This window comes from Myotis nattereri (genome assembly GCF_964212035.1).
Source record: "Myotis nattereri genome assembly, chromosome: 8".
Classification (NCBI taxonomy): Eukaryota; Metazoa; Chordata; class Mammalia; order Chiroptera; family Vespertilionidae; genus Myotis; species Myotis nattereri.
In genome coordinates this window covers 60,926,932-60,947,940 of record NC_138083.1, presented here as the reverse complement: position 1 = coordinate 60,947,940, position 21,009 = coordinate 60,926,932, and the positions used below count along the sequence as shown (strand labels likewise).

Here is a 21,009-nt window from a genome sequence, read left to right as displayed (position 1 = left end):
CTTGTTTAAATTATGAACAATTTCAAGATGGTTTCAGCAGAGCATTAAACCAAGGGTGACTACTGGTCACACACACTAATGAAGCAGCCCTGGGCCTATTCCTAAATGAGGATGCCAATGTTTCAAAGCATAAGCAAGTACAATCTATACAGTAGAACCCAGAGGGGCAGAGGAAAGGTGAAGAAATAACTGAGACCCTTTTTTTGCGGAAAAATTGATGGTCTTTGGAAGTGTTTGGGCTGATGAACATGCTGAATTGATGTTTTTAGGCTGTCCTTGCTTTTGGGCTTTCCTTTAAGAGGAGTTCACTCCTGTAGGGACTTGGGAAGGATATAACATTTAAAAATACATGCAAACTTTAAGCTGCTTTTGTGGTTTGTGTGTAATTATGATTTCGATCAGGTAGAATTATTTAAATCATTACTCTTCAATAACAATTTAAATTTTTTGGCAACAAAAGAGAACACTTCATGATGAATGAATTGTATTTTTTTCTGCAACAGAACTTCTATGCTGAATTAAAAGCTGCAGTGTCATGGAATACAAGTATTAAACAAGCCTTTGTGGGAGGAGTAGGTGAACCCTGATAAGGCCCTGTTTTCTACAGACAGTGCTTGTGCCTTGCTGGCTCATAGGCGTCTTTATCTCACAGTGAAAACTCTGTCTTTGTCAAGGACATCTTGAGCCCATTGCGATGGAAATGGAAGTCTAGCAAAGCCCTGCTAAGGTCTTTCACTCACCAACCCCTCTGGTTTTTCGGAGATTAATCTTCTCTTCGTTTTCCCATGTGAGAAAAATAAAATCAACCATGTTAAAGGTCAAACTCTCAGGAATTTGGATTGACTTTTCCTCACTGTTTGTGTGAGGGTCTTTCTTACTCTCCCTCTCTCTCCCCCTCGGCCCCCTTCCCCCCCACCCCCTTCTCACTGTGCTGGAAAGGGCCTTGGAATCTCTAGAAGGCTTTTCTTTTACTAACAGCTGTCAATGATTAAGTTGGTTTAGTCCAGAAACTGAGTACTTGCTTTTGTGGCGGGTGGGAGGAAGGGGATGATAGCAGCCATTCTCTAGTTCATGCTTCTGTAGGGCTGAAGAGCTAGCTCATGTCTGCAGGAGACTCAAGCTACCCTCACTTAAAACCCTCCCAAGTGTTAGATTTTTTTTTATTTGAGAAATAAAATAACTATCTGGTAACATTTGGATAATTCTCACTGGCAATGAAAGCCCTGTTTGTTTCATAATAAACAAGCAAGACTTCCATGTATTTCAACATTAGCTTTGATGTTTTGTTATTTAAACACTCTGAGAATACCGGTATTTGATATACAAAACAAGTTCATTTAGCAGTGATTAAAATGGTTTTTAATTTATTATGTTACATGAAATAGAATTTCTTTAAATATTGTACTCTTGTTATGACAAAGTATTTGGCGTAGGTTTCTCATGGGAAAGGAGCAGAGGAGTAAGGAACCACTTGTTGTAAGAAGTTGCTATCAATTGCTGATCAATCAGAAGTAAAAGTGATGCAGGTGTTCCCAGGGTTTGGGGACCCGAAGGTCACTGACATATTGTGGTTCTTGTCTTTGTGCAGGAAAGAATTCCAAAAGGAGCCAGCATAGAGCTTAAAATGAAAGGGGATTTATTAGTGAAGGAGTGAGACAGAGAGTGGGCTATTCCACCAACAGAGCAGCCTCTCTTTCTTGGGATTTATTTCTTTTATTAAAGCCCATTTAATCAAAGGACAGGACATTCAACAAGGGGGAGGAATATTCAGGCTTTTTTGACGGGAGGGTGAGAAAAAGGGTAGAGACCTCTCCAAAGAGCTCTGTTTGGCCATTTTGGGTCCTTATATGGGTTTCTTTTCAGATCATGGTTGCTCAGGGTGTGTGTTTAGTAAGCTAATGTATTACAATGTGTGTATAATGAGGTGAAATTAGTTGCCATGTCAGATCAAGCTTGACTTCTGCCAATTCTAAGCCAAAAATCTTTGCCTAGCCGGCCCCAAGTCCCCAACTCAGCCTCACGTTGGGCTGGGCCCTGGGTGAGTCTGAGAGGGAGCGGTGGAGGATTAGGAAAGACAGACAAGAGAAGAAAGCTGGGCGCTAGGTGGGACGCTGCCCCCTCTGATGGAGAGACAGTGCCAGGGCCTGCAAGCTGAGTCTATATTTTATAGTCAGATTTCATGAGGCAAAGTAAGGGCGTGGTTACAATGTTCTCGAGGGTTTCAAATCTACTCAATTATATGAACCTGATCAAGCTTTGTTTACTTGCTGCACCTCCCGCAGCCTATATCACTTAGCCATGTGGGGCTACAGGTTCGGCATAAGGCCAAGCTTACAATTATAGCCTTTGGCTATAATTGTGCTGGGAGGGCTTTGCCCTCCAAGCTGGGACTTGCACGTGGCCATGAGAGGATTGTGCCCTCTCATTAGTCCAAGGCTTGAAACTGTCCAAACGCTGTAGCCGCTCTCCACAAAAATCTGTTCGGGGTTGATATTACTATCCCCTTATCAGTCCAACCATTTCACCATACACCCTCTCTCTAAAGTAGGAAAACAGTTTTATTTATGCTTATGTTTCAAATACATCAACTTCAAAATGAACAGTTATATTTGTATTGTTTTCTGTAAAAAAAAAAAAAAGTTTGAGTTAGGATAAATTTTGCTACAGCTTGTTAGTGGACTCCTGAATATATTGGGGTTGGAGATGCACTATTATAAGGAATTTCCATTTAAACCCTCCCCTGTCTGTACCCTTCTTTCCTTTTATAAGTGTCCACCATACTCGGCATTTAGAGGGAATGTGTCCCTAAAATATGTTCGAATGCCAAATGCAAGAAACCAAATGATAACTTACATTTCATGATAGTGATTTTGTTTCCTGAGAGGGAGAGGTTAAAGGTATCAAGAAAGTTCTGGTTCAGGCCATCTGGGTAATATGGAGGACTCATTTTTCATTTAGTTCTGCTGAGCTGGAGGCAGCTGCTGCTCCAGGCCCACCTGGTCAGGTTACTTGGGAGCTCACCTGAGCAGGACATGAACTCTTAGATTGGCCTGAGTCCCTCTCAATCACCTTCACAATCTACCTGCATCCAAAGGCCAGGGACCTCCTGGAACTAAGTTCCTAGAAGAAGAGGTGGGGAAAGGAAACCTTAACGGTTAACCAAAGCACTTTCCCTACCAGCGTTCTTGACCTTTTGGTGCTCTTTGGCAGAGCTCACAGACCTATTCACAGCATGTTTTTAAATGCATAAAAATATATTATAAAGAAATTCAAATATATTAAAATAGAGTGCTACCCATGCACAGCTATCTCCTTGTCACTTTTGAGGTAACTCTTCCAATGTCACCTTCTCAGAGATGCCTTCATTTGTCAGCTTGCAGAACAATGAAAGAAGATTGTGATTGACAAATGTGCAATTAACTTACAGGGATTCAACAACATACAGAGTGTTTCAAAGGCAACTATAGACAGAGTAATAAGTTAAAAAAAAGAGAAAGGGTCTGGGAATGAGGCTGGGAAGGGTGACTTATGTGAGAAGATCTAGCAGTTCTGCTCAGCCTTCTTGCGGTTCGTCCCCGGAGTGAGCGTGAGGGGAGCCTGCATTCTGTCTCCTCCATGCCTCTCTCATGATGCACATCACCGGCTGAGTGTGTTTCTTGTATTTAAAGGTAGATACTTTTCTTACTCGGTGGCCCTTATATGCAAACCAACTACTTCATCCAAAATTTAATCACAAGGACAGAGACACAAATACATGAAATATAACCATAAAAGTCTAATTATATTTGAGAAAATTTGTATTAGCGATCTCCACTGATAATATGAAAATAATAATAGCAATTCTTCATTGAACTCTTCAGATATTATACTAAGCTTTTTACCCACATCATTTCATTTAATGCTCACAAAAATCCCCAGGCACTATGTTGCTCATTGCATAAACAAGGAGAGTGACAGGTAAAGCCCTTTAGCTGGCAAGTGGTAGACCTGGAATTCAAACTAGGGGGCTGTCTGACTCAAAAGCCATTGTTCCTACTACTTACCCAACACCACCTGGTTCCATAGGCACTAATGATTCTAACAGAGTTCATATAAAATACCTGATTGGAATAATGGACATTTCTATTTTAAGGCTGGACAGGTTAGATATTAAATATGCCATAGGAAATAGAACTTAACTGTTTTGAAAGAATTCCATCACACACACACACACACACACACACACACACACACACACGTGTTGAAAAACAAAATTCAAAATTTTAAAGATCTTATTGGTTTTATTCAGTGATTCATGAATCAGGCAGCATTCAATCTAATAGAAATAAGCTTGGATGAGCTGTATGAAATGAAAGGGTTTTTATAGGCAAAAGAGAGCGGGAACAAGGAAGTTATACTGGACAAAAAGACAGGTTGGTTATTGCAAGATTGCTTTCCTTTTAGAGGATGGCAAGGGTCTACCCGCAGATTACCTGACTAGTGCTGATCAGGCAATTCCTGCATGACCGGTTTAGGATTCCATTTCTGGGAGAGCTAGAAACTGTAATTAAGTTTTGGTTTGGCGACATGGGATTTAATAGGAGCAACTCCATTTGGGGCTAACTGTGTTTTGTTTTATTTTATCACTGAGGAGTAAGCAAGAATCCAGAAAGGGCTATTGCCATAAGCTTAGATGGGAAGCACAGCCAGCCTCTGAGGGTCCTTCAGCTTAGGATCAAGGTCGTATGAAACATCAGTTGTTTCTCTTCTGCTCCTCATCAGGTGGATGTCCTGAAGAGGGACTTTCAAATAAGCAAAGAAAGTAATGCTACTTTATGTTTCTATTTGGTTATTTTATCCAAGAAGATTAACTCTCTTTGCCATTCTGTACTTTCATAAAATGGAAAAAAAGCTATTCTTAAATTATTTTCCAAATAGTGAGAGAGAGAAGTAAAATTCTAGAATCATAGTATCTGAGGAAAAATGGGTTCATAGAGGCACTCATTTAATAATTGAGGAAATATGTCCTGGCCATTTTGGCTCAGTGGATGGAGCGTCGGCCTGCGTACTGAAGGGTCCCAGGTTCGATTCCGGTCAGGGGCATGTACCTTGGTTGCGGGCACATCCCCAGTGGGAGGTGTGCAGGAGGCAGCTGATTGATGTTTCTCTCTCATCGATGTTTTTAACTCTCTATCCCTCTCCCTTCCTCTCTGTAAAAAAATCAATAAAATATATTTTAAAAAATAATTGAGGAAATAGAGACTCTGAGAGGTTGACTGGCCAGACATATTGTTGGTTAGTGGTGGAACCAGGATGACAATCTAGATTTAGTCTCCTGCTTTGTGCACTTGCTGGTAATCCAAGACTGTGAGAGAACACTTCATTCATTTACTCATTTTTTCATTCAGGTCCCAGATATAGGACATTCACAGGGCCAGAGGCTGGCCTAGAGCAAACAGAACAGGATTCTGCCCTGAAGGAACTCAGGTGTTAATAGAGAGTCGTTTATATTTTTTGGAGAAGGATAGTAAGGGGAGAAGAACTGGGGGGAGGCTGATCAGCAAGTTAATGATCTCTGTGTAAATGGTAAGTGCAGGGAGAGGGCATGCTGATATAAGGCAGGACAAAAGAAGAACATTGTATTAGCCTGGAGTTCAGGGAAGACCTGGGCTTAGCTTGAAGGATGAGTAGGGGATGAACGGATATATGAAAGGTACAGAGGAAGGAAACTGAAATCCATTTGGAGAGCAATGAGGAGCCATATAAGGATTTTAGACCTGCTCTTGCCTGGGCACATGCCCTCATACTCCTGCCTGGGTTATGCCCAACTGAATTTCATATTCTAGATTCTCTCCTCGAATCTATTTTAAGTATTGCTGCATTTTTAATACTATACTTATCAGAATATATTTATAGATGTCTGTCTTTCCCTCCTGCCTGTAAGAAGAGTCTTGGGGTAGGAATAGCACAGCTTCTTCATCTTGGTGTCCCAGGGAGATGCCTGGCATAGTGCTTTGCACCTAAGAGCTCATTAAAAATGTATTGAACTTTTTTTTTAAGAGTTCATGTTTTTAAAGTATCTTTATTTCAGAGAGGAAGAGTGAGAGATATATCATCCATCAGCTACCTCCTGTACACCCCCTACTGGGGATTGAGCCCGAACCCCAGGCATGTGCCCAGACCCAGAATCGAATCATAACCTCCTGGTTTATAGGTTGACGCTCAACCCCTGAGCCACACCATCTGGGCAAAAAATTTATTGATCTTAATACAACGCTCTCACCTGCTTTTTACGACATATGAATATGTTACTAAATGTGAATTCACGCATCCTTTAAAAATTTATGTCATTAGAATACCTGAAATATTATTAGAATACCTTAACTATTAGAAATTTATGTCATTAGAATATCTAAACTATATTTTTAGAATACTTTGATGTTATATTCTGGAAGAGTATTAAACGTTCCTAGGATTTCTCACTAACTAATGCCATTTGTAGCTGTTTGAGGTCCTGCTTTTGTTGTTCAATAAGGTGATACCATATTTCAAAGAGAGTTCTGGAAACAGGATAGTTTATTTGTAATTGCAGTCTTCCCTAATCAATTTATAGATATTTACATGATATGTGGGTGAGATTAGGGAAGTGAAAGTTGTAATTATGGGGGGGGGGAAGAATTTGAATGTTTTTTAAAAGTCACAAGTTTCTCAATTCAGAAACTTTAAATTCCTATTTTTTCAAATATTTTCATGGATTGAACAAGTAGGTTTGACTGTTTTTTAGAAAAAAAACTCCTGACACCAGAAGCCACTTTTATTATTCAGTCTTATAAAATATTCATAATCTTTAATTTCATGCTGAGAAAAAATGACCTGAAATATCACCACACATCCTTTAACTAAGAATTGCAAATCATTTTTACCCCATAACATCAAATGATATGGATTAGGCAAATAGCGTTTTGTAGAACTTGCGTTGTTTTTGTTTTTTTTTCCAAAATAGAAAAAAAAAAACTCATTAGAAAAAACTTTCGCTTCTCTTGCACACAAATACATCGTGAAGGCCCTGAGCCATTGGCCCTGAATCGTTTCAGAAACATTGAGCCTCAGGGCTAGTCAGCATTATATATACTCTCTTTTAAGGTGGTGAAGAGATTTTCTACTGGGAAAAACCCAGAAGACTCTAAAAATGAATTATTCAACTATCAAAGTCTCTCAGCTGAAATCTTTGGTAATTGTGTGTAGTAGCATTTTTGTCAGCTTTGTGGCAATTTTTCATCTAACAGTAATAAATGAATTTCTAGCAGATTAATGTGGTCCTGAAATATATTTAAGAAAACCAAATGTGTTCAGGCTGTGAAGAAAGGATTTTTTTAAGCTACTGGTGAATGAGAAGGAATTTATTTCATGCTCCATGGAGTTTGGCCTTATAAAGCCTTTAGCTACCAGTTCAATACAGGGATGGAAAAGTGATTCCATTGTGTGCTCTGAATGGGGGGAAAAGACAAATTAGTATTCCAGTAATACTACTAGTAACTAAAGTAAATAATGTCTCTCAACAAAAATGTGTCGTCTAATTTATTAGGTGACAGCTAAGTAATGGTAAAACTTGTCACGTGTCTCCTGCAACGGCCCTCCTTGTAAAATCAAACTTTTGTTCTTGGTAGGTTCTTGATCCCAGTGCCCTTTCTCACCCTTTGATTTCCCATCCTTCCTCCTAGTTGAAGCTCACATAGTTTCCCTTTAATTGAAATATTTCGGTTGTCTTTGAAATGATTCAGCAACCTAGGGGACTTTTTAAAAGAATTCTTTTTAAAACATGTTTTCTCCAGTACATATTTCTAACTTTCTTTCATCTTCTAGCAGATGTGATCATATGCAACCAGGAATAATAATAACTATGAAGAGTAAATGTAATATATATAAGGAATAATAATTTTAGTAAATAGTTTTTATTCAAATACTAGTATATCTGAGAAGAAAGATTTATTTAATTCTAGGGAAAGATAACCAGGGTATATTTTTGAAATTAATTATTTAAAGTTCTTTTTTTACACAGCCATGCTGACAAAGGAATTTATTTTTTATTTTTAACTTTAAAAAGCATACTTAGAATACCAGCCAGGTAAGGGAATATGGAAGTTCTTTACAGCCTTTCTAGGGCAAGAACTACCTGATACTGATTAGTACAACTGAGATACGATTTTTATGTCCACATTTGGCCTTCCTTTTCTCAGGGATTCAGAGCATGGACTCCTGAGTACAGCGAGCAGGGTGCCCTCAAGACTGCCTCCCCCCTTCCACCCCCACTCCTCCCAGTAACTCAAGGTCTCCTGGATGGGAGGAAGCCCTGGGCAGAAAGTGGGGAGTTCTCTTGATGTGGAGCAACTGGAGGGGAGAATAAAGAACAGTGGGAGCATTTGTTAAGTTATCTGGTGAAGTGTTTATTGATAGAAAAATGCATTGTTAAATCAGTACCGGTGACCTTGGCTTCTCTTCCTTGCTTGACTAGCTTGTGGAAGGGAATGGAGAGAGTTGATTGTACTACAAATCTAAATGCATACATGTGCTTCAGAGCCAGGAAAACATCACTTAGGTATTCGGATAAAAAAGACACCACAGTTTAAAACCATATTGTATTTGCAATTGTTAACTCATAAGATACATTCGAACCAGATAACTAGAAGGTTATGGTCATAAACGATGGAGAAAATTAATATTTATCTCAGTATCAAACAATATATATCAGCTCCTTCGCCATTTAAGTATCACTCCCAAGAATTACATGTCACTTCAAGAGGTAGATCATTCCATTAAGTGTAAGTGTCTAACTAGTGGTTGATAAAAATAATAATTTGGGCCCAGCTGGAGTGGCTCAGTTGGTTGAGCATTGTCCTGTGCACTGAAAGGTTGCCTGTTCAATTCCCAGTCAGGGCACATACACAGGTTGTGGTTCGATCCCCAGGCACATATAAAAGGCAACTGGTCGATGTTTCTCTCTCTCTTTTTCTCTCTCTCTTTCTCCTCCCCCCTCCCTCCCTCTAAGCATGTCCTCAGTAAGGATTAATAAGCATAACTAATGGACACAAGACACTGGGGGGTAGGGGAGGCCAGGGGGAGGTCAAGGGGGTGGGGGGAAAAAAAGGGACATATGTAATACTATTTGTAATACTTTAAGCAATAAAACAAAATTTAAAAAAATAATACTAATTTGGGGAACTGCATAATTAAAGATAAAGATTCATCTGTTTCCTCATAAAGGCTTTTTGATTGAAAAATAAATCCCTTTAAAGGAATATGATAAAAATGAAAAACTTTAAGTTAAAATTGAAAATATAATGTAACATATTAAAGATAGTATATGATGTGTCTGTGTTATGCTCCAACATTAATAATTAATGCTCTAACATACAAATATCCAATTACTATTTTCTATTGAGAAGCTAAGGGACTGTTGACTTGAATAGGGTCATTCTGCTGTGATAGAACTACTAATAGGTAGCTCTGTTTTATATGGAAAGTCTTTGAAAGACTATCTAATAAGTTACTTTTTAGCCAGTCAGAGGAAGATAAATATCACATGATTTCACTCATTTGTGGAATATAATGAACAACATACACCAATGAACAAAAATAGAACCAGAGACATAGAAGCATCAAATAGACTGTTCAAACTATGAGAGAAGGTGGAGCTGGTGGGGGTTAAGAGATCAACCAAAGGACTTGTATGCATGCATATGAGCATAACCAATGGACACAGACAGGGGGGTGAGGTCATGTGCTGGGGGGTGGCAGCGGCTGGGGAGTGGTCAATGAGGGAAAAAGGAGACTCATGTATTACTTTAAACAATAAAGAATTTAAATTAAAAATATAAAAAGATAAAAAAATAAAGATGGGCCACTTTTAAAAAAAGTTACTTTTTTTTAGGTAGATGGCAAGTCTTTAAATTTAGGAACTCTTACAGAAATAATCATTTTATTTTATAAATTAAATCATTAAACTATTTATAATAAAGATTATTGACAAGATTAAGCAGTGCCTAAAAAAAAATAAAAGTCGAAGACATGAATTGCTTCCATATTACTAACATTAGATTGTGCTTTTAAAAAATTTCACTGGAAAGGAAATATTTCAGAAATAACATTGACTCTATATTCTTTATAAAGAAAGGATTATCTTCTGTGATCTCTGAAGATCAACTTCTTGTAAATTAGAAAAACCCCACTTAGCTAAGACCCCGCCTTTCAATACTCTCTCTCCATTCACGATGCCCTTTCATGTAGCAGCCTCTTCAACATCCTGCACATGTGCTTTCTGGGTCTTCATAGAATCTCACTGCTATTATCCTCTCATCCCAAGATAAAGTCAAATCTCTAAAGAACCTAATGGAGTTATTTTCCTCACAGTCATCGAAAAATTGTTTTCTGAATAATTTGGACCAGCTGCTTAAAGATAAAATTCACTGTAGACAAAAGAACTGTACAAAGGCAAAGATTACTACTGAATTGAAGAGAATTTGGGAAAAAATAGATCTTTGTGCTCTCAAGTTTTACTCACCAAAGAAAACAGGCCAGAAAGGAGGAGGAGAGAGAAAAGTATCCTGGGTAATGATAGGAGAGACCTTGTTAGTGCTAGCAGAGGCGACTGGAACAACATGGGTAGGAAATGAATGCCCTTCTTTTAAGTGAAAGGTGTTTGAATCTCATTGGCATATATGTGCACTGGATCATTTGAAACTTCTTAAAATCTATTTTCACAACATTTCATGAAAAATTTGCATCAGAAAAGCAGAAAGAACTGTACAGTGAACATCTGTCTTCCCACTGAGAGTCTACAATGGGCATTTTACTCCACTTTGTTACCTGTCTGTCCCTGTAACCATCTCTACCTACCCATCAATCCAGCTTATTTTTCGGTGCATTTCAAAGTGAGTACACTTTACTCCTAAACTGTTCAGCATTTACACCAACATTTTTTATGATTTTTTAAAATTGAGGTAAAATTTACGTAGAGTGGGACATACCAATCAACTCAAATCTCATGCATTCTATGATTTTCCACAACAGCATCATATGATTTTATTACCTCAGAAAGTTTCCTTGTGTCCCTTCATAGTAAATCCCCACCCTCTGCCACTGCTGGTCAGAGTTTCTTCTCGTAGATGAGTTTGTCTTGTCCTAGAATTTCATATAAATGAAACCACTATATAACTGCTTTTGTGTAAGACTTCCTTCACTCAGCACACAGATTTCCAATCTCTTTCTGATTCACCTGAAAAGTGAGATGAAGTAATCCTTTCCTTTTCTATTTCAAGTGGCTGAACTGATTTGGTGAATTTTCACTTTCAGGCCTGTTTCCTGCCATTCTCAATCTTGCCAGCAATGCTCATATCATCACCAATGCGACCTGCGGTGAGAAGGGGCCTGAAATGTTCTGCAAACTCGTGGAGCACGTGCCCGGTCGACCTGTGCGGAACCCCCAGTGCCGGATCTGCGATGGCAATAGTGCCAACCCCAAAGGCAAGTGTTGCTCCTTCTACTTGGAAGTACCCGTGGGAATCTATTTGTTTTGAAATGATTGTGAAGACTTTTATTAGGAAACCGTGAGGATTGTGTTAACCTGCTATTCATTTCCACTAGCATACAGTTTAGAAGTTAAAAATTTTAAACCAAAAGCTGAGAGGTATGCATATTTTTATTCCTTTTATATTTTTATAATTTTGTTTAATTACAGTTGATATGAAATATTATATTAGTTTCAGCCACTATAGAAAGTAGTATGGAGGTTCCTAAAAAAATTATAAATAGAATTACCATATGACCCAGAAGTTCCACTTTTGTGTATTTATCCAAAGAAACCCTGAACACTAATTTAAAAAGGCATATGTATCCCTACGTTCATTGCAGCATTATTTTCAATAGTTAAGACTTAGAAGCAACCTAAGTGCCCATTGATAGATAAATGGGTAAAGATGATGTGGTACATATATACAATGGAATATTACTCAGCCATAAAAAGAATAAAATCATGCTATTTGTGACAACATGGATGGATCTAGAGGGTATTATGTTTCTTTTTTTTTTTTTTTAACAGAACGCCATCCAATATCAAATGCGATAGATGGCACCAATAACTGGTGGCAAAGTCCCAGTATTCAAAATGGGAGAGAATATCACTGGGTCACAATCACTTTGGACTTAAGACAGGTAGGTAAGGCAAAAACTGTTGAAGAATGTCTATGGGTTGCTGACCTTTGGGAAAGTCTACCTTATTTCTAACCATGTTTACGTTCTGTTCTCACTGTTTTCTCCAAGGTGAAGTTAAGGGATATACAAAAGTAGTCCATGGTACCATTGCTTGTCACATTTCTCATTCCCAGGAATCTTTGAGAAAATGAGTGAAATTTTTTTCAGTGGGGTTTGATGCTCTTAGAAACTGTGTCAGCAGGGCACCCTCATTCATTTAGGAGCCTATGGCAGACTGTGTACCAGATGACGACAGACACATCCATGTATTTTCTGCCTTTCAAGCTTATTATCTTGCCACTAGAGGCCTGGTGCACGAATTCATGCACAGTTGGGGTCCCTTGGCCTGGCCGGCAATTGGGCCCGATCGGGGCTGTCTTGCCTAGTCCATATTGGGGTGATTGGGGTTGGCTGGCTGGGGGGGAGGGGGAGACTGCGGGAGGTTGGCCAGTCAGGGGGAGGGACTGTGGGACATTGGCCGACCATGGGAGGTTGGCAGTGGGAGCGCACTGACCATCAGGAGGCAACTCCTGCGTTCAGTCCTTTGGGTGTTTAGGCTTTTATATATGTAGATTATTACTGTGCCAAGTTACTGTAGAAAATAAGGCTTGGAAACAAAAGAGGATACTGTTAAACCTCTTGACCATGCCTCACCCTTGTCATGCTGTCTGTGAGGGCCATGAGTAAGGTGGAGTTGTCCAGTACTTCTGTGAGCAAGCCTTCAGCTTGAGTTGGGAAAGACAAGGTATAATTGGCTCAGGCCACACTTGCATCCTCTGGATTTGCTTCAAGACCATGCAATAGAATGGAGAAAAATATGGCATGGGCCCTGGTTGCACCCAAATTTCTGGAAATGGGTAAAAATTATCTGAGTCAAAGAATGAAAAAGAGAGATGTCAGCTATTGCCACAATTTGATTTCAGTTCTCAAGAAAAGCCATTGCATGATATTCTTATTTATTTCCATTTGATTCTCTTTTGTTAGAACTCTTCAATATCATGTAAAATGTCAGTTGAGACAAATAGTTGAAATGTGCACTGTAGGGTTGTAATAGGAATTTTGGAGAGTTAATGACAAGTTATTATAATTCTTTGAATAGGTAATAGTTTAAAAATGTGCAAGATTTTAAGGAGAAGACACGGCAAGTCTGTGTATACTTATGTGCAAGGAGCTTTTGATCTCTTATAACAGTAAATACAGTAATGACCAACATGTACAGCTCAGGAGACATTTTTCCAAATTTAGGATCATAGTATTATGTAAGTAAAATAACATTTCTGATGCTTTTCAGCCATATGTCCTGAATTAATGTCATGCTTTAATATTTTCAAACCCACCTAGAGAAAAATAGATAAAGGAACTCCTTTTTTGCCATGGAATTTGTTTTGTTGTTGTTTTTTTAAAATACATTTTTATTGACTTTAGAGAGAGAGAGAGAGAAGAAGTGAGAGGGAGAGAGAGAGAGAGAGGAGACAAAGAAAACATTGATAAGAGTGAAACATTGGTTAGCTGTTTCCTTTCACCCCCTCACTGAGGATTGGGCCCACAACCCAGGCATGTACCTGATCAGAATTGAACCAGTGACCTCTCGGTGCATGGAACAACTGAGGCACACTGGCCAGGCCACCCTGGATTTTGTTTTTATTTCAGTCAGAAGGATGCTTCTGCAGGAGAATTTGATTTTCCCATCACCTTTTCAATTTATTTTCCTTTTTTAAGGGAAAAAGTGTAACCATTTTCATCAGAAATGTGGTGTTATATGAGTTTGGCCAAAGAAACTGCTGGACATTGTATGTATTGACTTCAGATGCATCTTAGACTGTCCTTTGTCTTGCAACATGTCACGCTTGACTTCATCCCGAAGGGAAACCTTTTGCTTTAAGTTGAATTGCGTCAGCTTGAGAAATACCACAGGGGTATCAGTTTTAGGTCTTTAAGGCATATTTTAAAAACAGGCATGTGCAGTTGACCCTTGAATAACACAGGAGTGAGTTAGGGGCACTCTGCATCTACAGCTTCCCAACCAGGAACCGAAAACACTACAGGAATTTATTGAATTAAAACCCATGCTGTTCAAGGGTCAGCTGTGCATACAGTTATAAACTGCTAGGTAATTTCTAGTGTTTTAAGATAAGCTTATAAATTAAGATTGTTTAAAATAATTAGTGCTCAGTGATTTTTTTTCCTTTTACACAATGCAAAATCTCTGCTGTGCTTTCATTTTTTTTAAAGTGCATTATGTTTACTTTTGAGCAAAACTTTCTCAGATGTATTTATTTAAATATCAAAAATATAAATCTCTGTTTTACTATGGTTGCAAATGTCAAAAAAATTCTATATGTGACACGGCACCAAAGTTAGGGTTTTTCAAAATGCTGACACGCCGAGCTCAAAAGGTTTGCCATCACTGGGCTAGGCTAATAGTCTTGTAGAACAGCCCACGTTCTGGGTCTGTCAGATTGTTTCATCATGGTTTTGTTAACTTGTTCCTTATACCCTCTATTTCCTACAAACTAAACTCAGCTCTAAAGACTCAAAATTCCAGTTAAATGGCTACTTCGGTTGCACCCCAGCTTGGTTGTCTCTGTTGTAATGAGATGAAATTTGAATCCTGTGTAGGTGTTGACAGCCTGATCTCTCCCTTATAAAGTCATCTCCTTTTTCTCCCACATCACACCCTTGTTTTCAGGTCTCACTGACACTCCAATCTAGAGCATGGCTACACCTTCTGATGACTTTTTCCTGTTGTCAAATCTGCATGTTTCTCTGGCAAGTCAGCCATTAGCCAGGTACTAGTTAATTTCTGGATTATACACCCCGCTAAGGCAGAGGCCACAGCTGTCTTCTTCCTCTTCCTCCTCCTCTTCTCTCTCTTTTCTTTCCTTTCCTTTCCCGGTTAATATTTCTTGAGGGTTGCCTGGTTCACTCTTGCAGGCCCAGACATTGGCAGAGTTGAGGCACTGAGTGAATCATTGCGGTGCTAATGAATGCTTTTTCACGTTCCCCTCCTCTTTTTTTGTTTGCAGCCTGATTAAAAGATGACAATCGATAAATGAGCCTTTTGACTTCTTAGTTACATTCCTGTAAAAATGTGTAATTAAAGTATAGGTTTCTAAAGTAAATTTATAGACTTTAATATAATTAGGAGTCATAACAGCTTCATATTATAAATGTGTTCATGTACTTTAATAACATGTCAGCTCCTGAGGTTTCATGACCAAATTAGTCACTTTCATTCTGTGTTGGCTATGCTGAAGACATGGATCGTGATCTTGATTCTCTGGCTGATCATCCCATTGAAATTATGATATTTTTTTAGCTTCAGTGTATGATGTTTGGCTGCCTGAAAGATAAACTGAAGAAAATAAAAAGTGGTGTTATCAGAAACTCTATAAATGTTGTGTGGTTTGCAATAAGATTTAACTACAGAGTGTTTGCTTTAGTAACATATTACAAGAGGAATGATTTGATTTATTTACTTCTTCAAAATAGTGCCTACTCTTTATTTTTTACATCGACTCACAACATTTTGGAATTAACACTTAGGTACTTAGTAATACCTTCCTTTTTTGAAAATCTATGGGTATTGAATGAGTGTGGTATTTTTTTTTTAAGAAAAATAACAAACGTAAAGCTAACATACTTGTGTTAGTTTCTTTAGCACTACACCACGAGAGTGAGCCAGGGACCTTTTGTGACAACTTAGAATTTTACAGAAATTCTACCAAGAGAAAGAGAGCTTGCACATTTGATGGATCTTGAATTGTATAATTGTCAACATTCTTTCAGGCCCTGATAATTCTATCACTAGGTACACTTTACGGTAAAGCTTCTCGATAAAAGACCCCAAGGATTTCCAGTTAGAGACACACTACTTTAAAAGTTAATACACTGGGTAGGTGACAAGATACTCAGCATCTTTACTTATTAGGGAAATGAAAGTTAAAACCACAATGAGATACCACTGCACACTCATTAACATGGCTATTGTAAAAAAAAATTGAAAACAGAAAATAAGGAGTGGGGAGGATGAAGGGCAGCTGCCCCTCATGCCTTGCTGGTAAGAATGTAAAACGATGTAGTGCTGTGGTGATTCTTCCAGAAGGTAAACATAGAATTTCCATGTGATCCGGCATTTCCACTTCTAGGTATATTCTCAAAGAAACCGGAAGCAGGAATTCAAAGAGATATTTCACAGCTATATTCACAGCAGCACTATTCACAACAGCTAAAAGGTAGAAGCAGCCCAAGTGTCCAAGAGTGAATGGGTAAACTAAATATGGCATATGTAGAGGATGGAATATTACTCTGCCTTAAGAAGGAAGCAAATTCTGATACATGCAACACATGGGGAAGGAGGGGGAGGAGTTACTGTTTCATGGGTGCAGAATTTCAGTTTGGGAAGATGAAAAAGTTCTGGAGGTGGATGGTGGTGATGGTTGCACAACAATGTGAATTACTTAATGCCACTGAACTGTGCACTTAAAAATGGCTAAAATGGTAATTTTTGTGTTATGTATATTTTACTACAATTTTAAAAAGTTAATGTATATGAAATACATGCTGTTATGTATCAGCTAGGGTCCAATCAGGGAAACAGAAACCATACCAGGTATTTAAAGGAACATATCTAGTGTGAGGAACTGGCTAAATAGTGTTGGAGAAGTGGGAAGGGAGTTCCAGGATAGCGCTGAGATAGTAAGGGCTGAGGAGGAACTTAGGGAGGTGATTGATGGGTTATTCACACCTACAGGCTTGGAAGAGAATGTTTTACCTCTGATTGGTGATGAGGAGGCTCATATGGGGAGTGCTGGGAGGCTGGAGACTGCAGTCAAGTGCTGCAGCCAGGGTGAAGGGCACCAGCAGAACAGCAGGTACACAGAGAGGAGCAATACGTCTCCCAGCCTCCCTGCCTCCCTGCCTCCCTCCTCCAGCCTCCCTACCTCCTCTAGTATCTCAGCCTCCTGCTAGTACCTCCACTCAAAGCCCCACAAAACAGAGCTTAAAAGGTAGATTTACTTGGCAATCCACACAAATACTATCTTCTCAATAGGTGATTACTTGTACCTGGGCAATGAAAGGAAAAAAGAGATGGAGCTTTAAAATCCTGGAGCAGAATTTTGTTACAAAGGACTTTCATTTTATATATATACTGATCTTGAATATGCTCATATTAAGTTTTTAGATAAACCTTGGGGTGAAGATGCAAAATTTAGAATTCTTGTGGTGAAATCATGGACCACTTTCTGATGCATTGACAGACTAGGTGTCCTTGGATCTTAGCTGAGAGCCTGCCATAGGGTCACACCTTGGTACTGTGACTTTAAGGACAGTGGTGGTGGAGAAAAAGTGTTAGCAGTTCTATTTATGTATGCATGTATGTATTTATTATTGTTTTGGGTTGTACGGTGTGGGGGAGATGTGTAAAGTGTAGTGGGTGCTATGTTTTCCTCGTTTACAAATAGAATGCTGTAGCATTAAGAAGGAGGGCCGCTCCTGGTCGAGCGCCTGACAAATTCCTCATGCTAAGCAAACGTTTCCTTTCTCCCTGTCATGTTTGTAATCCACAGATGACTGAGAAGTCCCAGAGATCTTCAGCTTTCACCAAGAAAATCTTTAAACAAGACCTTCCTGTAATCTAATAGAGGTTAGCTAATAGGGTTAGGCAAGAAGTGCAATTAAGCAGATTTTGAGAAAGCAAATTCATAAGTCAATTCTATTTTTTTTGTCTTGTTAGAAAAGTAAAATGGGATAATTGTAGAAAAATACATAGAAGGTACAATAAGTGTAAAGAGGTAGAAAAACTTACGATCCTTTCTCTTCACTCTGAAGCAACCCCTGATAATATCAGCATTTTACTTTTAGACGTTTGCATGCTTTTCTGTGCATTCAGTGATGCCGCGGTATCCTTTCTTGCATGCGTAATGTGGGCCAGACCTTGTGCTCAGCACCTGATGGGGGTTATGTCATTGAATCGTCATATTCAGCCTATGAATTTGGTTCTATTATGATCTCCTTTTGACAAATGACAAAAACTAAAACAGAGAGCTAAGGAACTTGCTCAAGGGTACGCACTTACTGAGCTTCAGGGCCTGGGTTCTGTCTGCATCACTGGGTGATACAATCCCTTAGGCTGAGATTTATGTCAGACATGCTTATGTCCTGATGTTTTATTTAACTTCAGAGCAGGAGCATTTCCCAGTATAATTAAAGTTGCATCAATATTCCTCTATATGGCTTACCCATGATTTGCATAAGAATTCCCATGCCAGGCATTTTGCTTTTTTTTTTTTCTGCTATAGGTGAAAAAAAAGATTGCTTTCATATGTATGCCAGTGAAGTAATGAAGTGAATACATATCAATTTTAAGGTTCATATTGCAAGTTTGTGGTTAGTTTTTTATTTTGATTATTCCTTTCAAAAGGAATGTTGATTGCCTGTATTATATAGGAATCTATATATTATATACGAATACAGTGGGGCCTTGACTTATGAGTGTCCCGACTAATGAGTTTTTTGAGATATCAGCTGTCTTCTCTGCCGATTTTTTGCATTGAGTTGACAGAGTAATTTGAGTTAACGAGTTCCTTAACGAGCTCTTTAACAAGCTCGGTCTCGGAACGAATTAAACTCGTAAGTCAAGGCCTCACTGTATGTAAATATATATATGTAAATCTGTATATAGTATATAGATTATGTGTAGTATATAGAATGTAGTGTTATAGAATTTAGAATAATGTAGAATTTAGTAATATAGTGTTATAGAATTATATGTAGTATATAACCTATGTATAGCATGTAGAATGTATATATGTGTACGAAGCGGGGATTGAAAATCAGGACCCCTGGTTCCTTCTATACTATGTTTCAATCCCACCTCATTTATTCTTGGCTTCCTATCATTGTTTCCCCTTGAATTATGATTTTATAGGAAAAACGGCAGGAGCTCTTACAATTTCCTCCTGATTGGGAGTGTTCAGATTCTTCCCAAGCCCCTCCGCTTATTCTCTTTGCCCAGGATGCATTGTGGCTCAGAGGGTCCTTCCCCGCTCCATGGAGGCAGTTTTAACACTTGGTCATGCGTTTGCTGTTACTGGTAGATCTGGGTGCTACCTAATGTGTTTTTTGGCCAAGAAACTGGAAAATAAATCAGTGTTTTGTGTTCTCCTTTAAAAAAAGGCTTAAACCTGGGTGAAAATTTTACTAGGAGTGGTCAGATTTGTGAGTGAAAATTTGTAATGTTCCTTTAGAAGACTAAATATATTTCATAGAAAAGGAAATGTTTCCTAAGGCATTGAAAATAAAGCTGCCTTTTGAAGAACGGCTTTTGTTTTCTGTGTAGGTTTAATTAGGAAGTAGCACTTTGTTGTGGGAACATAATCACAGAGGGGCCTTTGTTTTATGCAAACCCCTAGACAAGAGCTGCTTGTTTGCTGGGTTTTATAAAACCTCATTAATTTGAATGTCTGTTGTTTTTTCCCCCAAAATTTCTGAAAAATTGACCAGAACTAGATTGAGGTTTATTATTGTACTATCCAATAGAGAGTGTTTGCTAAGTACAATGACAGGGTAAATAAGAAAAGAATAGGCACATTTTTTAAGGCTGAAAATCTTGAAAGCTTTTTAGAACAAGAATTGCATGTAAATTGGAGCTTCTCATTACAAATGAGTCTTGGCTGTTTCTTTAAAAAGGTCAGTCAGAGACCTTTCCTGGAAACGGGTAGAAATTCCTCCTACTGTGCACTCATGTTTATTTAAATGATTCCCTTTCAGTTTTCTATTACTGTATACTAGTCTCAACCAATTTAAAATACTAAGTTTTTCTTGAATTTGTTTGGCAAAATGAATAGATTAGAAGAAATCTTAAGGTCTTCGTTACAATTTGGAAGTAATCAACACTAACTTCTTGTTATTCAGACATTTTTTTTCTACTTTGTCCTGTTCTCTGCTGTTCTCATAGATATATATTTCACATTTTAATGATCTCATTTTATTTTCTCATACACAGCTTCTCTTCCAGTTGTTTATTTCTGTGTAAGAAATCACTGCAGACCTTTATGGCTTAAAACAACAATGTTCATTTTATATCTATCTAAATTTCTGTGGGTCAAGATTTTAGGAAAGGCTTGATTGAGTGGGCGTCTAAGGCTGCAGTCCCTGGGGGCTGGAGATGGAGCCTCTGGGAAGGGGTGCTGGGGGAGATTGGGGTGGGGGCAGTGGTGAAGCTGGAGAGGGTGTCCTGGCAGCAGGGGAGGATGCTTGGGCAGCTGGGGGCTGGTCAGGCTCGCTCTTCATGTGGTCCCGGGATTGCTCTGCGTGGCCCTCCATGTGGGCCACTGGCCTCCTCACAGCATGGCGGCATTAAGGTAGGTTGGTTCTAAGACAGTTCAGGGCTCCGGCATGAACGTTCCAGAGAAAGAGGCAGAAGTTGTGTCCCTGTAGAGTTGGCCTCCAGGGTCACACATGCCACTTCCCCTGTGCTCTATGGGCCACCCAGTCACTGAAGTCAGCAGAGATTCACACGGAGGAAACATGAAGCAATCCTGGCTGTCCCTGGGAGGGGGGTAAAGAACCTGAGCCCTAAAGCTACCACTGCCTCTTACTTTGCAAAGGTCTCTCCTGGCAGCCTCCCCCAGCTTATCTTCCAGGTGCCACACCTGTAGGTGACAGAGCTATAGGATCAAATGGGGACCAGAGATGGGGATACAGATATTGTACCTTAATTTGTTCGATGTTAATGACAAGTGAGCTGAATAAATGAAAGTAACTGAGGCCAGGCTTTAA

At 38.9% G+C, this 21,009-nt stretch overlaps 1 protein-coding gene across 1 annotated transcript in view; it reads left to right on the top strand.

Moving 5' to 3' along the window:
- Positions 1–21,009, top strand: part of LAMA1 (laminin subunit alpha 1) — a gene marked incomplete at its 5' end in the record, with an annotated part of 148,699 nt that overhangs the window by 15,104 nt on the left and 112,586 nt on the right. The window contains 2 exons of the mRNA XM_081096498.1: positions 11,329–11,499; positions 12,074–12,186. Coding sequence (XP_080952624.1) covers positions 11,329–11,499; positions 12,074–12,186 — 284 coding nt within the window. The remainder of the gene's footprint in view (positions 1–11,328; positions 11,500–12,073; positions 12,187–21,009) is intronic.